General features: G+C 37.1%; 1 protein-coding gene across 4 annotated transcripts in view; it reads right to left on the reverse strand.

Annotated features, from left to right (window-relative positions):
• The window catches only part of EYA2 (EYA transcriptional coactivator and phosphatase 2), a 117414-nt gene that overhangs the window by 31254 nt on the left and 65768 nt on the right, over positions 1 to 20392 (reverse strand). For all 4 annotated transcript variants that reach the window (XM_039351265.1, XM_039351267.1, XM_039351264.1 and 1 more), the window contains exons 6-9: positions 5807 to 5874; positions 2520 to 2697; positions 1772 to 1896; positions 139 to 222 (exon numbers count right to left, since the gene is read on the reverse strand). In XM_039351265.1, the coding sequence (XP_039207199.1) occupies positions 139 to 222; positions 1772 to 1896; positions 2520 to 2697; positions 5807 to 5874 (455 nt within the window). The remainder of the gene's footprint in view (positions 1 to 138; positions 223 to 1771; positions 1897 to 2519; positions 2698 to 5806; positions 5875 to 20392) is intronic.

The raw sequence follows: 20392 nt of genomic DNA on the forward strand, positions 1-20392 counted from the left end.
AGACAACCTGGATGACTGAGAATCTTCATTGATATACTAGATGAGTAACATTGGTTAGGATTCTGTTGCCTTTACTCTTACAATTCTCAATGAATAAACAGTAACACTGGAAAATAACACAAGTGAACTCAACAGTACCTTCCCATATCTGGAGGCAAAGGTTCCCGTGAGTAAGGAGTGAAAAATAATTATCGTCTCATCCAGGTCCCATACAAACACACGCTGTCATAGGAGTGGAAAAATAGAGAAAAAATATACTAATTACTGGCAGAAATATACTAATTTTGGATTACATAACTATGTAAATAAGAACCTCTTTGCTTCCTCTCAGTGATCATGCTTATGTGGGGCATTACTTCAGCTATTTGAAAACTTCCTGTTCCTAAAATATCTCACCCGTTTCTTCTTGCCGTCACAGCTTCCTCTTGCTGTCAGAGTCCCAGAAGAATGCTTCCTTGAGATGCCTCCCTTATTTATTTTAAACTGCTCCAAAATCTAAGGCCAAACAAACAAAAGCACCCTTTTCTTTGAAGTAGTTAGAACAATTTTCTAGTCCCAATATACTGCAACAATGCTTCTGAAATTTTTACTTTTTTCCTTGACTATTTTTCACTCACCTTCCCTCTGTTTTTTACTGTATTTTAAAGGATTAGCCTCTTTGAATATTGAGTGTCACATCAATAAATAATGTATTACTTTTTAAAAACCACTTGAGACTTAGATTAGATGCATTCCCTTCTCTTTCATTTAAAATAGAAAGGTGAAGACAAGGCTGCCGTCAAATATGTTTGGAATCCCATTGCAATGCACATGGTCTCCCCTAAGTTAATAAGCATCTCATTTGATGTTTGCCACTATCCTTTTCATAAATTTTAATAAATTCCTTTTCAACTACAATATTAGCATGATATAAAGCAAAGCATAACTCTCTAATGCCAAGTCACTCTAGAAATATTTCATTGAAAATAAATGGCCAGCTGCCCAGAAAAAGTTAAATTGGCCTTTATTTTTATAAAGTTATTCATATTTTCTTTGGGTTTTTGAAGATTGGGAATGTTATAGACATTTGGACAATGCAGAATAATCTACCTCTCTTTCTCCATGAGACCCCTTCAGATACATAAAGACAACTACTATGTGACTCTTCACCTTTTTCTTTCCTAAACATGTTCAACCACCTTCAATGGTTCCTCATAAACCAGACATTCACTGCCTTGTTCTCGGCATACATCATTCATAGTACTACATTTTATTTCAGGCAAAATCTCTAACTTTTTAAGCTGGTGGGCAAATATAAATCTTAACAATAAGGTTGTGGGTGTTCTTCCAAAAGGGGGGAGGACACGTGCCCATTCACAAAACAGCTGCCATTGGGACATAAGCAATTATAAAGCACTGATTTCCCAAAATGCTACCTGCCATACCTCCCCCATTGCCCCCAAGGACAATTTTACCTCCGGTTTTCTCTAACATTTTTTTCTTGGGCAGTTCTAAAGCAAGCATTGGACTGTAGCATTTTTTAAGAAAGGTCCCGCAAGCATTCTTGGAAGTGAAGCTGATGCTGGAGAAGGCCACTTTGCTTTGCAACATGCTAGTTTTTCATCTTTGGAGTTAAAGGAAGGTTTCAGACAAATTAAAATTCAGGTGGGTCAGTGAACCTAGTCGGCATAATGAAGAATCTGGGATCACATTAGTGCCTCATAATACCATGTTGGAGATGCCAGATTTAAGCACCAAAGAAAGGAATAAGAAAAAACCTTATTATTCTTACCTCAATATCAGTGTCTCCTGCCGGGGATGGATCACTGCTTCTTTTTGATCGTCCTCGTAGTTTTCCATCGGTCCCTCTGTGCTGCCGGTCAGATTCTATGCTTTTTACAGATGTTGTATATTCACCTATAACAGGAATATGACTTAAAGTAACATCCTAAGTTATTATTCTTAGGCTGTTTCAACAAATTGCCGAAAATAGCAAAGCAACAATCATTCCAACAGCATAAATTAGAGACATAAGTTTATAAAATATTCTGATTTTTTTTCTCTCTTGAAAGGGATGAAACAGTCATATTTTTCTGCCAATTCTTTAGCTCTTCCTATTATTTTTAAGTATAGAATAATTATTAGCGAATGACCAAGGCTTTGTTTATGCTTTGTAATGTTAGCCTGGTATCACCATTACTGTAGTTCAACCATAATACTGAGACTGTTGTGAGGTTTCCAAATAATATTATTATATATTAATATGTACAGAAATGCATTCTTTAAAAGAAATACAACAATTATTGTTTTAGGGAAAATCACAAAGTAAACTAAATGTAAATTTTCTTCCTTTTTAAAAAAATCACAAACAAATGTTACAAACAAAAATCTTTTGCGTATAGTTATTCTTAATAGCAAAATTAAGTCCCACGTGTCTCTAAAAATAGGATCTGCACCTAAGCCCTGGCTGAAATTGTGGTTTAAGAGATTAATCTATAGTATCAATAATGAAAAATACATTTCTAGTTTGAAGCCCTTACCAGGAAGTGATTCAGTGCTCTGACTGCTAACGTTGTGTGATGACTCTTGGAGAGAATAAGGTGACGTTGGGATGGTTGATGGGCTAATGTTATTTGCAGACATATATGATGAACTGTAGGAAGAGTTGTAATACTGTGAATACTGGCTTTGGGTGAAGCTGGGATAGGAAGAATACTCCTTTGAAAAAAGAGACATAATTTTAATTATTCTATGCAAGCAAAACAACCTGCACATAGCCAATATATATAATTTATTAAACAGATTTTTAGAAATTCTATTCTGGTCATCTCTTATAATTGAACTACAAATTCACAGATCAGCTGGCACTCTGTAAGGGGTGTGTGCAAAAATGTATCTAGGATGCTGAAATGTATTCAGCCCAGGGGTTGGTGATTGCTCACTCAGATCTGAAAATGAGGCAGAGGTCTTCTTCTTGAAATCGTATTTTTAATTAGTCTGCCATGGACTAAATCTCCTACTCCCTTTTGTCCAAGAGGAAGCTGCTGTCAAAGCTTATGGAAAAAGAATTTAAGAGTGTAATTCTTAACATTTCTATGTCCCATAGAACTTGAATTTAGCCTTGAATGTTCATTTCAGCATTTATGTGAAGAAAAAAGAAAAGAAAAGTGATTTCATATGTGGACTACATCAACTTAACCAGCATTCTTATATAGCCTTTCTAAATATAATGTATTTATACCATTTATTTATAGATATGATTTACACATACAAGGGTGAACATAGCAGTTGATAAAAGGAAAACAAAATCAGGAAAATCATCTTCCCTGTCCGTTTCATATTCACAAAAGTTGCCGTGTGATACATTAAAGCTTAAAAAACAAAGCAAAACAAAACCAACCAATGATTACCTAAAGCCAAGCATGGCAAAGAAACATTTTTATACAATGTTGGAAACTGCTCGTTTTTCTTTTTAAGTTGTTCATACAGTAGTGTGTGAAATGCTTTCATCATTGCAAATGAATGTTGACCAAGGACCAAGGCTGGCCAGAGTAGGAAGAGAGGGTAAAGGAAAGATGGACGTGGAGGGAGGGGAAAGAGAAGGAAGTAATTTTGAGAGCAATTATTGCTAACTTTTCTGTCAAGCTATTAAGCTCCGTGAGTGTCCACAGGCATGCTGCTTGTTTTGATCTCCAAATATTAAGATATGATAAATTATTATCTGAATCACAACATCTTAAGGAAGTATGGTAATGTCAACTTTCATTTTATCATGGTTCCAGTCCTTCCTGAACAATGACTTCTAGAAGGTGATACTAGATGACTTGTCTCAATGTTTGATTTACAGAACTCTTCAGAGCTCTGTTTGTCACTCATATTAACAACTACTACATGGAGCTATTGATAAGGAGAATGGAACCAGCAAGAGATTTTGATTTTAGTTTTATTAACATGTATATAATCATTACACATTTCTACCTTTTGTCCATAGAGGTTATGGCCCTTTGAACTGATATATGCATAAGACCAGACAAATAATTTTTATTAAATCAAACAGAATCACTGTACTGTAGACTACTTCAGACAGAGATCTCTAATACCGTAATACTGTTAAATGTGACTGCATTCTTTTTACAGTGCTAAGTGTACAGTTTGATCACTTAGTTTTGATACTAATTTGAAACTGATACTGATCTGAAAAGTCAGCTAGAAACGACGACATCTGTTCTGGCTGATCTTTTTTTTTTTTTAATTTTTATTTTTAACCAACAAGACAAAACAGAACAAAGCAAAACATAACACACATACACACACAATATATACTCCTCCTTTTTTTTACAGCAATTACATAACGGTAATCTAATATTTACATTTCCCCCTTATTCTTCTTTAAATATTTGTCCTTATAGCCCCATTATTTCTTATTTACATTTTTCTTCCTTCATATTCTACTTCTTACTAAGAATAATTCATATTATTATTATTATAAATTATTGTACACATATTTTCACTTTTGACCTTTCCATATTTATTCTTCTCTATTATTTCTAGTCTCCAACCAGAAATACACCTTGTTCCATACTATATAATACTCTGTGTCTTCCTTTTCTTTTATCTCTTTTGTTAATTTGTCCATCTCAGCACAGTCTAGGATTTTTCTTATTACTTCTTCCTCTGATGGTATATTCTCATTTTTCCAGCACTGTGCATATGCTATTCTTGCCACCGTTATTATATATAAAATTAAGTACCATATTTCTTTACTATATTTTCTATTTAAAATACCCAACAAAAAGATCTCTGGTTTCCAGTCTACAGGTTGGTCTATTATTTCTTGGATCCATTTTCTTATTGTAGACCAATATTTTTTTGCAACTGGGCATGTCCACCATAGATGATAATATGTTCCATGTACTTTTTTACATTTCCAACATGTTGGCGAATTATTCTGGAACATCTTGGCAAGCTTTGCGGGTGGAAGATGCCATCTGTAAAACATTTTCAACTGGTTTTCCTTGAATGCTGCCGACATAGTCAATTTTATATTTATTTCCCATATTTTTTCCCATTTCTCCAATTCTATATTATATCCGAAATTTTTTGCCCATCTAATCATTGTGTCTTTGACAACCTCGTCTTCCATTTTATATCTCAATAGGTATTTGTATAAATTGCTAATTAATTTTATTTTTGTTCCATGTATAATTTTATCCAATTCTTGTGGCTCTTTTTGGATTTCATATAATTTTTTGTCCTGTCCTGGCTGATCTTTTGCTCCTACTCAGAGTAGAAGAAGCTTTATCTTAGTTACAACCACTCTAATAATATAAATATAATGTATTAAATTTTATCAGGAAGTTCAACTAGTGCAATCCAGATCGTGATGGGAGTGAAGTGATCAGAATCTGCAATTGTTTTATTACACCAATTTTATTATTACACAGGTTGGCAGTGTGTTTCTAGGACCACATTCAAGTGCTGGTAAATTCTTATTGGCCTAGGACCAAGTTGCCAGAAGAACTATCTTCATCTCTTTCAACCTGTCAAGTCTTTTAAAAGAAAGTCTGGAGCCCATTGTTGGACCAACAATGTATACGTAAGTTTTAATGTGTTGCTCTTTGTTTTTCTGCCATTTTCACCAATTGACTTTGCTTGAATTTGCTGAGCTGAATACTCTATTATTAATCTGAATCTAAGATATTTTATTATTCATTTTCCTAGCGACTGGTTGATGGCAACTTAAGAGGCTGGAAAGGAAAGGCAGCTCATAAATATTTTCAATATAAAAGAACTATCTTTTCATACTTGAAAAAAACTGAAGTTGTACCTGGTGCACTGTGCTGAACCCTGCAGAACCCGTCAGGCTATTAGGTCCCTGGTAGATCCCTGAGGTACCTATGCCAAAAAAGCAGAGAAAAAACAAATGAGCAGATAAATGATACATTAGTAGGCACAATCTAAACAGATTTGATGGACCATCTGACAAACAGAAAAGAAAATTTTAGATTAGGACTTGTGGCCAGGGGTGAAGTTAAACCTTGGAGAGCCTGTGAGCTCTTGGTAAATGAGACACGTTTACATGAGACATGTAAAATTTGTTTGGTTCATTGTTATTTTTATTTTAAATTATGTTTAGCCTTTTGTAGGGCTTACATTATAATTTCCATGTATTAAAAGAGTGAAAAACAATTTCAATTTCCCAGAAAAGAGATTGAGAGATTCTTTTTGGCCCTAGGGTTATATGTCACTCACCCGTTTCCACTCTTAAGAATCTGCTGCTATAAACTTTATCACAAAAAGAGCAGGCTGAGCCCAGGGTTGTCCACTCTGCTAGCATTATTTTAAGAATTCAGTCTTACTCACTATCTACTACCTTTAAAAAAGCAAGTGGAAAAGCTGAGGTCGAACTTAGTATTTTCTGGATATAATAAACATTTATTTGCCTCTTAGATATGGCTAACTAAATTACCTACTGATACAGTATGAGGTCAAATACTTTGACCACCTGATGAGAAGGAAGGACTCACTGGAGAAGAGCCTAATGCTGGGAAAGATTGTGGGCAATAGAAGAAGGAGACAACAGAGAATGAGGTGGCTGGATGGAGTCACTGAAGCAGTAGGCATAAGCTTAAATGGACTCTAGAAGATGGTAGAGGACAGGAAGGCCTGGAGGAACATTGTCCATGAGGTTGCGATAGGTCAGACACAACTTCACAACAACAACCACAACAGTATGAGGCAAGGTGATCTCAAGACCTATCCCGAACTTCAGTCATTTGAATCTTAATTATTTGAAACTAATATGAGGATTTCCTGCATCTCTCCTACATAGCTTCGAAACTCTTCATAAAAACAGCCTGCTGATCCCAGAAATAGGAATAGGGTGGCAAATGAAAGAATGATTCTCAGAGGCTAACGCCTCTGTTGATACCTTCAATATTACAAATTTAAGTAATATTGTACTTAAGTAATAAAAGAGATGTTCTACATCTCTGTGGCAAGTTTTCTTCTGTGCATGGATATGCTAAAATTCAGAAACTTCAACATTTTGTGGGTTCTTTTTATTAAAAACGTATTGGAACAAAATTAGAAATCATAATTCTCATATGTACAGAAACACATTGGAAGTCTCTGATGGTTTTTACACATTACATTTTGTTACTAAGGCAAAGCTTCCTACTGTTCCTGAATTTTGTTCTGGATCCCTGGCTGTGTATTGAGCATGAATTAGCTGGCTTTATTTGGGGTAACTAGAACTCAAACGATCAATCCCCTGATGCAGTTTTCTTTTAATTGGAGCTCTTTTAACCATAGGAGAGAATCAATGCATGGGACCAGTGAAGTGTTTTCTTAGCTAAAGTGTAGGAACAAATACTTTTCGGTGTCTCCATGCTGTGTCCTTTTTCTGAATATCCGCTTGTTTGTTTTTATTTTAAGACCCCAGATTAAGCAGGAGAATGGACAGCTGAATAAACTGCGGCTTGCCAAATACAGACAGTCACAGAAGTACATACAGGGAGAAATAAATCTCAGCCCCCATCCAAATCAAACCACTCAAGGAAGAGAATCAGCTTCCAGAACTAATTTGCCATCACATCTGGCTTTTAAAAACTTTTTTTTTCACAAGGAGGTGGGGTGGATTAAAAGCAGAGGCCGGGTCAAGAGCTAATATCGTTCAACATGGAATCTGCCTTAGGGTGGAAGCCAAACCCATTATCTCCTCCAAAGGTTCTTGAAACTCTTATTGAACAATTCATGTCCAGGAGATAAATCACAGGCATTATTTAACTGTGAACAACTTTGTATTTTCAAACCTTTGTGAAAACAAACAAACAAGTAAACAAATAAAATACTGCCTAAGCATGTTCAGCACCTGAAAGAAAATTCTTGTATATTCAGAGAGCTGGGCTAGATGAACTGAAGACAACACAACTGAGGCAAAATAGTAGTTTATTTGGTTCCACCAGAAAAAAAATCAAGTAAAATATTTCCCTAAAGATGAAAAACAGAATTTTTTTAAAGCTACAGCAGCTGTCCTAGTATTGGTTGAAGGAACAAAGAATCTCTTTATTCAATGCAGAACTAAATAACTTATAACAGTAGAGAGCAAGTTTAAGTATAGGGGGCAATGACTTCCAATGGAATTGGAATTAAACAGGATTTGGGGGGCTTCAGGGTGAGGGCCTATAGTGGATTAAATGTCCCTGTGAGTCTCTTCAAGATCAGTGGACAGGTGGCAGGTTCTGGCTGACAAAATTCTCTCCAGAAAAGGAGAGTTAGGAAATTGCCCACTTGTGCCTTGGATGATTACTTCTCATGAGGAGACCACAGGAATTGAGTTTTTGTCTCTAGTTGTGAGATGAATGGCTTGGGGGTCAAGAGATTATATCACACTCAAAACCTCTGTCTAGTCTTATAGACATATAATTCATAAAAAGCCTCACTTCCTTAAATACTTTTGGACACACTTCATTTGCAAATTATGAGAGATCTTCCAAGCAGTAGGAAAGAACAAAGACACTTGATGAGTGCCTCAAGAGAACTTGCATAATTATTGATCAGGCCAGAATTGTGGTGGCTCCTGTAATGCCTTCAGAGCTTACCTTGACTAAATAGACATCCCTTGGACTTAAACCAATGATTTACATACTAAAATACATGAAACATGCTAATACAAAGTCAGTACTGTTTGCATTCAAAATGTTTCCTACTGTATTTATCTTTTAAAGCCTACTGTACATCAGACTATATTTCATCTTGGAATTTTCAAAACCAATACAAAAGATAAACAGGCAAAACAGACCAGCCGGAGAAAAGTAAAACTTTCTATTTTCTGTTGTTTTTATTATGGGTTGACCTAATATTGTTCTGATTTACTTATTTATCATATTACATCTATTCAGCCCACGAGAATGGGAACCAGAGCATGTTATGGGTCCCATAGATTAGGGATTGTCATCTGGTGGAACCACAAAAAATGGCCTTCTTGGTGGTGGCCTTGTCATTATGGAACATGATTCCCCCTGAGGTACAATGGTTCCCCGCCGCTGCTTTTCTGAAAAGCCCTCAAAATGTGGCTTTGTCAGCAGGCTTGGAGACCACAAATGGAAATAGGAATTAATCAAATGGCTAATTTAAGATAAGATAACCTTTATTGTCACTTTTTTCTGTGAATACACTGGCACACATTAAAAAATGAAATTCTGATGCCTGCTCTCAAAATAACACACACACACTCCTATACACATACACGCCCATACATGCACGTATGTATAATCAGATTGTATTATCTGTATACAAATCTGATTGTATTGTTGCTACCATGGGGAATGGGCTAGGTTTTTTTTAAAACAATTTCATTATATGATGGATTTTTAAATTTTTTAAATGTTGTAACCCTTGAAGGATTCTCACTTGATGAGTTTTCTGTCATCCCAGAATGTGGGAATCACTTAAGTTACAGAAAGGGAGATTTTATTGTCAGAAAATTAGAAAAAACACTTCCTAACCCAGGAGCATAGGAAATCATGTTTAAAACAAAGTATGGCTTAGCATGGTATCTGAATAATCTAACTGAAAATGGAAATATGTCTCTCCGCTTACAGTTTTTTTCTTTCCAGAGATACTTTCCTTGATTGTTGGTCCTCTATATTTTTGGCCTAGCTGTTTTTAATAATTATACAAACTTCAGAACAGTTATATTTTTCAGAATAGCTCCTGAAATTATTGAAGGATTGCACATCCAGCTAAAGGAAGCTAACTTCTGGCTGATGGAACTTTTGGGAATGTCTGATGCGAAACCTGTATGGGGGAAAAAAATGTACACATTGCTTGTGTAAGTCTAATGCAAATTGATGCCTGTGTGGTAGCTCTCCATAAACAGTATGCGTACAAAGCTGCTCAGACTCTTTGCTAATTTTTAGAGCTTCTGACCTTTGCAACAGGAAGGGCAGATGGGTAAATGATACATTTATTCACCTATTCTGGTGGTGGGTCTGGGACATTCGGCTTCCATTTAATCATATGTATTCCTTTAAAATGAGAACCGCACGCCAAGATCTTTCCCTTCTGGATCTTCTCCACATGGAGCATAGTTCACATCTGTGTTCAATCAAATCAGCTGCTAAAATGTCACAATGCCCTCATTCACAGGTAACACAGAGAACATTTAACTGGTAATAAAACAACTTAGATATTAGTGGAGAACAGCTCTTTGGATATTCGGTACTGGTAGGTGCTCAGTGGGAACACTCAAAATTGACCTTGCTCTATGGACTTTCCTAATGATGGATTGTGAAATGAGACATCTGAATGTATAAGAGCAACCATTAGTAAGCCCATGAATGAAATAATCTGCATCCTTTCATGAGAAACTGATTTCATTTGCAATTTCTTTCATGTTTTTTTTAAATGTGTGCCCATCGTTGAACCACAGATGTGGCTCTACTTCAACAATAGCCTGAAGACCCTTTTGACCACCCAATCTGTTAAAATACTGAAGAAAAACTCTGCCAATCCAATAAAACTAAACTGCTAGATATAAAATGAGCTTTCAATGCTATGTAAATGTTTCAATGCTGGGAAGTTACATTGTTTCTATGCATAATATATTTAGCATATAAAAAGATGCCCTAAGCTAGAAAAGTTACTTTTTAAAAAAATCAGCCAATATACATTCTTATAATCAGTTAATGAGGTACTTTAATCAAGATATATAATACCCTCATCAATAAGCAATTTAATAATTATATTTGAAGGTACAGTTAATCAGTGATCATCAAGTTCCAGCTGTACTCAATATTGTACTGTAGCTCTAGTTAAATGAACAAATAATTTTAAAAGTGGAACCAGATGGAGAGCTACTTATCATACTTTGAATCAAGTCTTTTTCAAAAGATGCATCAACACACATGCTATTTTATACTACATAAAGTTTGAAAAGTCTTTCCTTCATTTGGGCTCTGACTTTACCATTTCTTTGATGTACTTGTGCCTGGCAAAAATCAGATGCCCGGCCCAAGTATTCTACCTATTTCCACTCATTCACTAGGGCTAACACTCTTTCTTCTGCTTTCTTAATATTTTTTTTATATAAATATTATAAAAAGTAGCAGCTCATTATTGGAAATCTGATTTTGTTTTCTAATCGTCCCAAAAAACTTAAGTTATTTGTTCAGATTCTAATGGTGCAACTAGATCTTTTCTCCCTGTTTGAATCATACTGGATTTACAGATTTACAGGTAATTTCAACATAACTGCCCTAATATAAAAACAATCTTTTTTTCAACCTTTCACCTGAAATCATCTAACTCAGGGGTAGGCAACCTTGGCTCTTTTATGACTCGTGGACTTCAACTCCCAGAATTCCTGGCTCAGGAATTCTGGGAGTTGAAGTCCACGAGTCATAAAAGAGCCAAGGTTGCCTACCCCTGATCTAACTGGTGAGCTGCCCAAAAAAACATATTTACCCATCACACAAGAGAGAGGGAGAGAGCACTTGCTATCTCCTCAGACAGCCATGTTGACACTGGCTTCACCAACTACCTTGGTGTGGGTGGAGCCACAAATTCTCTGGAAATGACAAAGGCAGCAATGGCCTCTGGCCCCAACAGAGAAGGTTGCTGACCCCGTCCTTGATTTTGTCACCCACTATTGACATGTTTGCAGTGACCTGAAAGAGAGTTAATTGAAGCGGTACTTGGGATTTGGATTTGGTCAGTCAAGTATGTGCTCTTACAAGCTTTCTGCCAACTCAAGTATGGGTGTAGGACACTTCAGCATAGCAGTATAGAAAGGCACTCTGTCAAACATGAGAGAATTGGATTTCGGAAAAGTAAGTATGCCTAAGCAAATTTCTACTTTAAATATTTTAATATGCTTTAGAAATGTTGCAGCCAAGGTATTGTCTATGCACCCATGCCTGGGTGCATGTCATTGAAATTTGAGCAATTGCCAATAGTCTAAAATTTTCCACTGGCCAATGCTGTTAGTTCGCTAGTAGGAAAACTGCTACATTTACAATATACAGAAGTTCCTCCAAAATCATTGCTTTTCTTTTCAGTATGAGTTATATATTGAAATAAACAAACACAACAAGACGTTTAATTTTATAACCCAAATCTGATACAATTAATGCTCCTTGTTCACTATAATCACTATTTTAAACTATAATTGCTTTTTAAATTCATGTAAAATTCTTATTTTGTTGAGTCTCTGTGGAAAACTACTGATCTATTAATTAAATTTTAGTCTTCTGGTTTCTAGCCTGATGCCTTAACTGGCTTTATTGGTCATAACACCTGTAACTGATTCCCAAGAACAGAGGTAGCATGATCTGATTTCTTGTTTGGATTCTTGTCCAGATTCTGGCTTTCCATATGCATGTGGTTGATCCTGTGGGCCATATTTTATAGTTTCAGGTTGTCCTAATTTAAAAACAGTTTGAAAAAGTTATGGCAAAAGGAAGGTGTAATACGTTTTGAGGTGTCTGTTTTCCTGGTATATTTAGGTTATTACGTCTCAGGATTCAGCTTATTGCAGTTGCCCAGCTTGGAAGCCATTCTGGATAATTAAATTCTGTAATGGAAATTGGTTCCTTTCCCATAATGTATTGGTTCAAGGTTCTTGGTGTTTAAGAGAAAAGATGAATTTCACATGTGAGAAGTTTTACATATGTATCTTTTGTTTTGGCTAACACTGCACTCCATTCTGGTTAAATGTATGAACAAGAAGCAGCTGCTCACTTTAGACTAAAGGCAGAATTCCTTTCCCATAAGCTCCAAGCACTTCAATTATTACTTTGTGATATAGTTTGAATTTAATTCGAATTCGGAGTCTTAGAGATGCAGCAGAAATGAGAAATATTTTAAGTTTTGATCACCTGCTCATATTCATGATTAGCTCTCATTTATGCACATGATATTTCCATTTACATATGCAGTGTCCCAGAAAACCACATTACACAACAATAAATAAGTTTTCTAGATGGGATTTCAGATTAAGATTTATTTGAGCCTTTACCTGAACTCAATACACCAGGAGTGGATAACTATGTTCCCTTTCTGACCTGTGGACGTAAACTCCCAGAATTCCTTCCAGATGGAAGACTTCAGTGGGACTACTTAGAAAGGGAAGCAAAAGGATAAATGAAAATGGGAATAACAGTGGGACAAGATTATTGTACAAGCCAGTTATTTCTGGATGTTAAATTCATATGTAATTTTGGAAAAACAAAACAAAACATCCCTTTTTTGTCCATATGTCCTTGGCATTTTGTTTTAAAAGTACTATTTAATAACAAATTGCATTATCAACTTTACACATAATGACATTAAACTACAGTTAGACCTTATTCAACTATGGTAATTGGGACCAGAATGTCCATCGCTGACACAGCTGTCATGTGTCCACATCATATAATTGTGATGCGGCTGTATTTCACCAAAAATAAGATCTAGCTCAAAAATAAGCTCTAGCTTGATTTTTACACATGCACCTAATATAAGCCCTACCCCCAAAATAAGTTCTAGTTTTGGGAAGAGACATATGCATAAAAAAAAGCTAGAGCAGGGTGGAGAGTGGAGCTGCCCCACGTGCACCACACTCGTTTACCTTAGGACTGCTGCAGCCAGTCTTCCCACACTCTGACATGTGTCGCGCTGCTGCCTGAGTTGTTCTGTGGCCGCTTGCCTTGTGGCGCATTGTGCTGGTGCTGCTGTGGTGTGCATGAACAGCAGCACCAGCGTGATGAACCACACGGCCTGCTGTAAGCAGTGGCACTGGCGCGAAGCACCCCGTAGCATCCGGCTGCAGAACTCAGGCAGTGGTGCAATAGGTGTCGGGGTGTGGGAGGCCTGTCTGCCTAAGGTAAGTGAGTCCCGGTCACACGGGGCAGCTCCATCCCACCACCCCAGCTTGATTTTTACGCCTATGCCTTGCCCCAAAACTAGAGCGGCAGCACTGGTGTGACGATCCATGCGATGCACTATGTGGCATCCAGCCGCAAGTGGCCACAGAACAACTCAGGCAGCAGCGCGACACATGTCAGAGTGTGGGAGGACTGGCTGCAGCAGTCCTAAGGTAAACGAGGTAAACATGTGTCGGGGAGTGGGAGGCCTGGCTGTGGCGATCCTAAGGTAAGTGGGTAAGACATCCCGCCAAAATGAGACCTGGTGCCTCTTTTGGAGGAAAAAATATATATAAGACCGGGTCTTATTTTCAGGGAAACCTGGTATTGCCACTGTTAAGTGAATCCACAATGTCATATGGTTATCCTTTGTGACTTCCTGCTGGTTTCTCCATTGATTTTGCTTGTTGAAAGCCAGCAGAAATGGTAGCAAATGCTGATTTTATCACCATGGATTACTACCATGCGCCGAATGCCCAAATCATGATCATGTGATTGTGGGGATGCTGCGATGGGTACAATTGCATGGGCCTGTCATAAATGCCACTTAATTCAGTATTGTTGTAACTTCAAATGGTTGCTTATTGGAAGTTAAATGAGGATCAGTACTCACAATACAGAACTTGTAATTTCAGCATTGGTCAAATGTTCCTTTGCAGTCAATGGTCAGACTACATCCCTGGGTGGCACCATATGCAATGAGGACAGCATTGTCCCTAATAAATAATAATTTATAAAAAATTGTAAGTTACCCGACTCTCAACAAGTCTGGGCATCTCACATCAATAAAAGAAATTGCAATAAAACATAAAGAAAAAAAAAGATGGGAAGTGTGATTCAGTGAGGTTCGTCACTCTTACTTGCCAAAGGCCCAGATGATAAACTAGATCTTTACAGTTCTTTTAAACAAGAGTACTGCAGGCCATCTGGATTTTGTTCCCCAGGGCAGGGGCTGCCACAGAAAAGGCAATGCCAAACCTAGAGGTGTCTAAAACAGGCTTTCCCTCTAGACAGGACCACAGCATTCCTTTTCATTTCCTGGCTGGTGTATTTCCCTTATTCTATCATATCACACTGGTTTTTAAATCATAACACATTTAGCACAGGAAACTTTATGTTTGGTAGCTCTTGAAAGAAGTAGCCTTTGCTATTACTGCAAAGCTGTCTTGAGCAGAGGCCTCTCTTGCATTCATGCTGATGTGATGCATAACTCTGTGTCCACAGTCTTAAACTGCACCTAATACAAACCAGCTGTGAGAGAAGCTTGGAAGAAAAGGAACAACTACATTTCTATGTTAGGTTTTAGTTTTATGAAGCTGAAGCATTGCAGGGACAGTTTGCCAAACACAGCTTCTCCATCTCCTGCATTTTCCACAATGCTAGATCTAGCTAAGATTTACAATGCAGAGTAATTTACATTTCTTAAGAAAGTACTGAAATTTGTACCGCAAAAGCATTTTTAGTTTCAGAGGCCCCCAAAGGAATATTGTAACAAATACCAAAGGCTGTGTCAATGAGATATCTAAATCACCACCACTAATGTGTACAATACTGTCATACATACTTTAACATTTAAAATAAGATTTATGCTGAGTATCCAGGTTTAAGCAATCTGTATTCCACAAGCCACAGAAGCTCATCAATGTGGGTTTCTTTGTTTTTGTAGTCTTGTGGGTACAGAAATCAACTGATAGCAATAGCAATTTTAATAGCAATTTCATTAAGCACTACAATTAAAAAAATAAAAACTAATACAAACTAAGGCAAATAAAAAGAAAAAATAAGTACAAAAAATAAGAGAAAAAATAAAAATATCATAGAGAAAAAGAACAGAAATATACGAAGAAATTACTTCTCCCTTCATCACAAAAATTAACAATTTTAGTAATTTATTTCCATTAGTAACTAAGAGAATAAATGATGTCTTCTTCCCATAAATCCAATCTCTTATCTGCAAACAAATCCTTAAACCCTTGTCATTTCAGTCCTGATGTCAGCAAAAGTCCATTAAGGGTTATAAAAGATCACAACATATCTATTTTAACCATGATCATATAATCCAATGTTATATTCCTTCTTTTTACTGGGAATAGTCTTAATTTTTAATTTCTTTTAATAATGTCCTAGCATTTGAATTCTTTTTATGTCATGAAGTCCTATCTTCTCATGTTTATTTTAAAAAAGAATTTAAAACAACAGCATTTTTTCATGGGAAGGATCCTTAGAATTAATTTCAAAGTCTTATTTCAAATCCATTTGGATTCTTTATTTGTAACTTTCTAAAAATCAAAATTTTAATAATCTTTTCCTGTTTATTCCAGGTTTTTAAAAAGCCTTTAAACATAAATTTAAAACTTCAGTGCTGTAAAACTTGTCATTCCAAAAGTTCTTAATAGCTAAAAAGCAGTTAACAAGGAATTTCCAAACGTGATTAGAAAAGTAAGTATTTAAACCATGTGTCCATAAAAGTGCTTACTACAGCTTGGGCCAAGACAGTGTTTCCTTTTCTCACAGAGTGCTAAACCCGCTATGAGTAACGACTTCTGGAACACTTGTGGGTGATCCCAAGTCCTCTCCTTGCCTGGAGAGAAATCCCGAAGAGCCAGTCATTTTACTGGCTCTTCATTTCCCTATTGTTGTCCACTTTACTCTCACTGGAACTGTTTTCAGTTCTCCATTTCTTTCCTGTAAGTAAGAACTTGACTGATTTCTTTGACCTTCATCTTCCCCAAGCCAAAAAAAAAAAAAGTAAATCTGCCTTCCACAATTTACTGCCTTCCAGATGTGTTGGACTGCAACTCCTCATTATTGCTCATCAGAAATAATTACCATTCAAAGGCACAAGGGTGTGGAAAGCTGATCTAGATTCTCACCAAAAATGGCATCCTGCCAGCATGCTCTGACCTTGGTCTTCTCTGGATGACCAGTAGTATCAAAGCCACACCAATGCCACATTCTTATAATCTCATTTTCCTCAGGAAGCTGAGCCGATTATCTTTTGGCTCATGTGCAACATTGTAGAGCAATTCAACTTGCAAAAGAGTTTGGAAGAATTCTTGACTCCTCCACCTCTCCTTACTTGAACTTGGAAATCTCTAATACATTTTATAAGCAACCTTATCAGCTAAGCAAATCTTAATCCTTCTAGTCAGTCAGTTTCTGCATTTTGAAGGAGAGAAAAAAAACACACAGGCTTTATTTGCCCTGTGCATTTAATTCCTGATCTGCTTCCCAGCCTTTGAGTTCAAACAAGCCATTACTTTCCTTTCCCCACCCAACACACAGTCACTCTAAACTGCAATCTACAGAGTTGCAGCTGCTGAGAACATGTGAGAACATTTTTGTTACTCTGAGGTGCATAGCTAAAGGACCAAGAAATTAATATGAGTATTTTTGCAATCTGCTATTGACCAGCTGGCAGGAATACTTCAGTATTCCCTGCCCATTATCAGCATCCTGAGATGGACAGGAATGAAAATAGTAATGGTACAATATGCTTTGCAGCAGTTTTTCCCAGTCATGGCAAATTCCAGTGGGATTGACTCATCCCACTCACTGTGGCAGAAGGGGCATGCTGCAGATTCCATGGGCCACAGAATTGTGCCTGGCAGGTTTGTCTGCCATGGCTCCTGCCTTCTGAAGCATTGTGCCCTTTGAGGTGAGATCCACTCCATCCCCTTGCGGTCAAAACCTAGTTCTGCCAATTGGCTCGGGATTCTGATGCTGGAAGAGGTTAGGGGACTGAGAAGACCCCGACCTCCGCTCCGTTGGTATTTGATTCCTAGATTACTCAGTTTGGTTAATTTTAATGTTTTTATCTTTTTGTTTTTGTGATGTTGCTCGACAGTGAGATGAATAAATAAATGAATGAATAAAAACTCCAGAATTCTCAGGAATGGCAATATCAAGCCCACACATCTGAAGTTGTCCAGATGAGAAACATTGCTTTGGAAGAACTGGAAAGTATGTGTCATGGAGCAGCCCTGTAATACCTTGTTGAAGTCAGAAACAGACCAAAGAAGATTCCTATTGGATCAAAGGATCTCCTAATCCAGTATTCTATTCCCACTGTGTCTGACCAGAAGCTAGCTAGAACATTTAAGGAAAACAAAAATGCAGATCTATTTTCTTACACAAGTTTCCTAGCAGCTGATATTACCACACTGAAGATATCTATCCACTGAGACTAGTGAACGAAAGAGATTCTCATGCCAGCATTAGTTAAATCCTTTGTGATTTGCTTGCTTAGGGCATGCAATCAGCACAGAAAAGTAGTCTGATGATGCTGTTATCAGTTTGTCAGTAAATAGTATCACAGTTACATAACATGCTGGCATATTTCTGCAACATGCACTGCTAACTGCCTCATGTGTGTAAAGGGCATGATCTGGTTTTTCTAATTCTTTTTGCCCCAGGAGTTATTAAAATATATTTAGGAGAAAAGAAAGTTGATCCCTCCAGTAAAATAAAATATTATGGTTATCTTCCTATATACATGCAATTCTGTGCAAAAATTATAAAACATACAAATATATCTTACAGAAGACTCAGAGTAACTTTCCCTTCCATTGTGCCATTTATGGCAACTTTTTTTTTTTAAAAAAAATGCTTGAACCAAAGTATAGGACTGATACTTTCTGACTCATAAGAGGGTAGTTTTTAATCATAGATAACCAAGCATTCTCTGAGAGGAGTGAAACTAAATCTAAAGATGATTTCCTGCTTATGCAACTGTTCCATAAGCATTAGCATGAAAACTGCCACATATGTCATTTTACCCTGTGAAATCCAAGTTTATAGAAAAGAACCAGTAGCTTTGTCCTTTTCTACATCAATTTCTTGGTTACAACTTAAAGTATGGTATATGGTGTATAGCATCCAATTCCACCTGTCATAAGACAAAAGACTAATCACTTCTCAGCTCCAGGACAGATCACAGTAAGTTTATAATTCACTATGCTGCAAGAATCTAAAGAGTCTGATAAATCACGAGGCCAAAACTGTGTCCCCATGCACAATTTTATGTACCTCTATCACATTAACATCCGTCTAAGTTAAAGAGCTCTAGATTCTATTATTGGGGTTGCTTTATGCTCCAGGCCCCTATTAATTTGAGTAGTCCTTTCTGACACAACTCCAGTATATAAAAGTTGCCAGCAGAACAAGCATGTCAGGCAACCAGTGAAAGGAGACCAGGTTATTTGTTATGAGGAATGCCAGAAGATCCAAGGGAATTCATCTCTTTCTTTCGTTGCAGAGTCAAGTATAAGGAACACCTCAATTGGATTTGAAAAGCACGGGAGTGGGGGGTGGGGGGAGGCTGGACTGCATTTGCAGCTGTTCCACTCTGTCAGATCAAGGCACTTTGCTGTATAGCCAACAAGACCATTAACATAAGGCAATGGGGCCTTACAAGCTGCATGGGGGAAAAGTGCTTATTTTCTTTTAAGAGGCTTGTGAAAGTTGGGGAATACAAGGGAGGGATACAAAAAACGGCAGCCTGCCCTCCCAGGTATATGCAGTGTGGGAAAGCTCTAAAAGCACATTCCTCAAAAGAAGGAAGGAAATGTTCTGAGCATCCCATGAAGAGCTTTCATCAGCACTTTGGAAAGGTAAATAATGTCCAGAGATAAAGAGCTTTTTTTAAAGACATTAAAAAAACCCATGGTTGGGTGGACTCTTTCTTCTTTTAAGCAGCTGAGATTAATTTGTTTTTGCTGGAAAAGAATTTGAGTCTCTGGGTAGTATTCCACTCTTAAAACTACTTTATGAATGTATATGGTCACGCAAAAGGCAACTGAACTTTTCTTTTCTTGAGGATGTTTCACTTCTCATCCAAGAAGCTTCTTGGATGAGAAGTGAAACATCATCAAGGAAAAGCAAAAGTCCAATTGGCCTTTTGAAAAAGCAGCTTTGGGACAACCATGACTTGGATGGCTGAGAATATCCATAGGCAAGGAAAATAATCACTCTGGATCATTTGAGCTATGGGTTTTTGTGTCCAGTTGCACAAAGTGGGAATTGCACATGCCATTGGTACTGTGAAAACTTCCCTCACCGTGTGAGCTGGAGAGCAATCCAGTCTTGATTTTCTGGTAGTTGCCTCAACAGGCCCTTTTCAAGGTAATTTTTGGGTAGGGCCTTAGTATAAATCCAGAAACTGCCAATCCTGAATTTAAGTTGTTTAAGTGCTGAAAGAAAGAGGAAAGGTGCTTAGCTCTAGCATGCACACAAATCATGGTGTGGAGATGAGCTCTAAGATATGAAACAGTACAAGTAATCCTCCACTTACAACTGTTCACTTAGTGAAAGTTCGAAGTTACAACGGTACTGAAAAAAGTGACTTAGAACTATTTTTCACACCATGGCAGTGTCCCCGTGGTCATGTGATCCAAATGCAGGCGCTTGGCAACTGGCTCATATTTATGACAGTTGCAGTGTCCTGTGGTCATGTGATCCTCTTTTGTGACCTTCTGATAAACAAAGTCAATGGGGAAGCCAGAATC

The sequence above is a fragment of the Crotalus tigris genome, unplaced genomic scaffold (assembly GCF_016545835.1).
Source record: "Crotalus tigris isolate CLP2741 ecotype Arizona unplaced genomic scaffold, ASM1654583v1 scf7180000018371.15429387391:27106975, whole genome shotgun sequence".
NCBI classification, from domain to species: domain Eukaryota; kingdom Metazoa; phylum Chordata; class Lepidosauria; order Squamata; family Viperidae; genus Crotalus; species Crotalus tigris.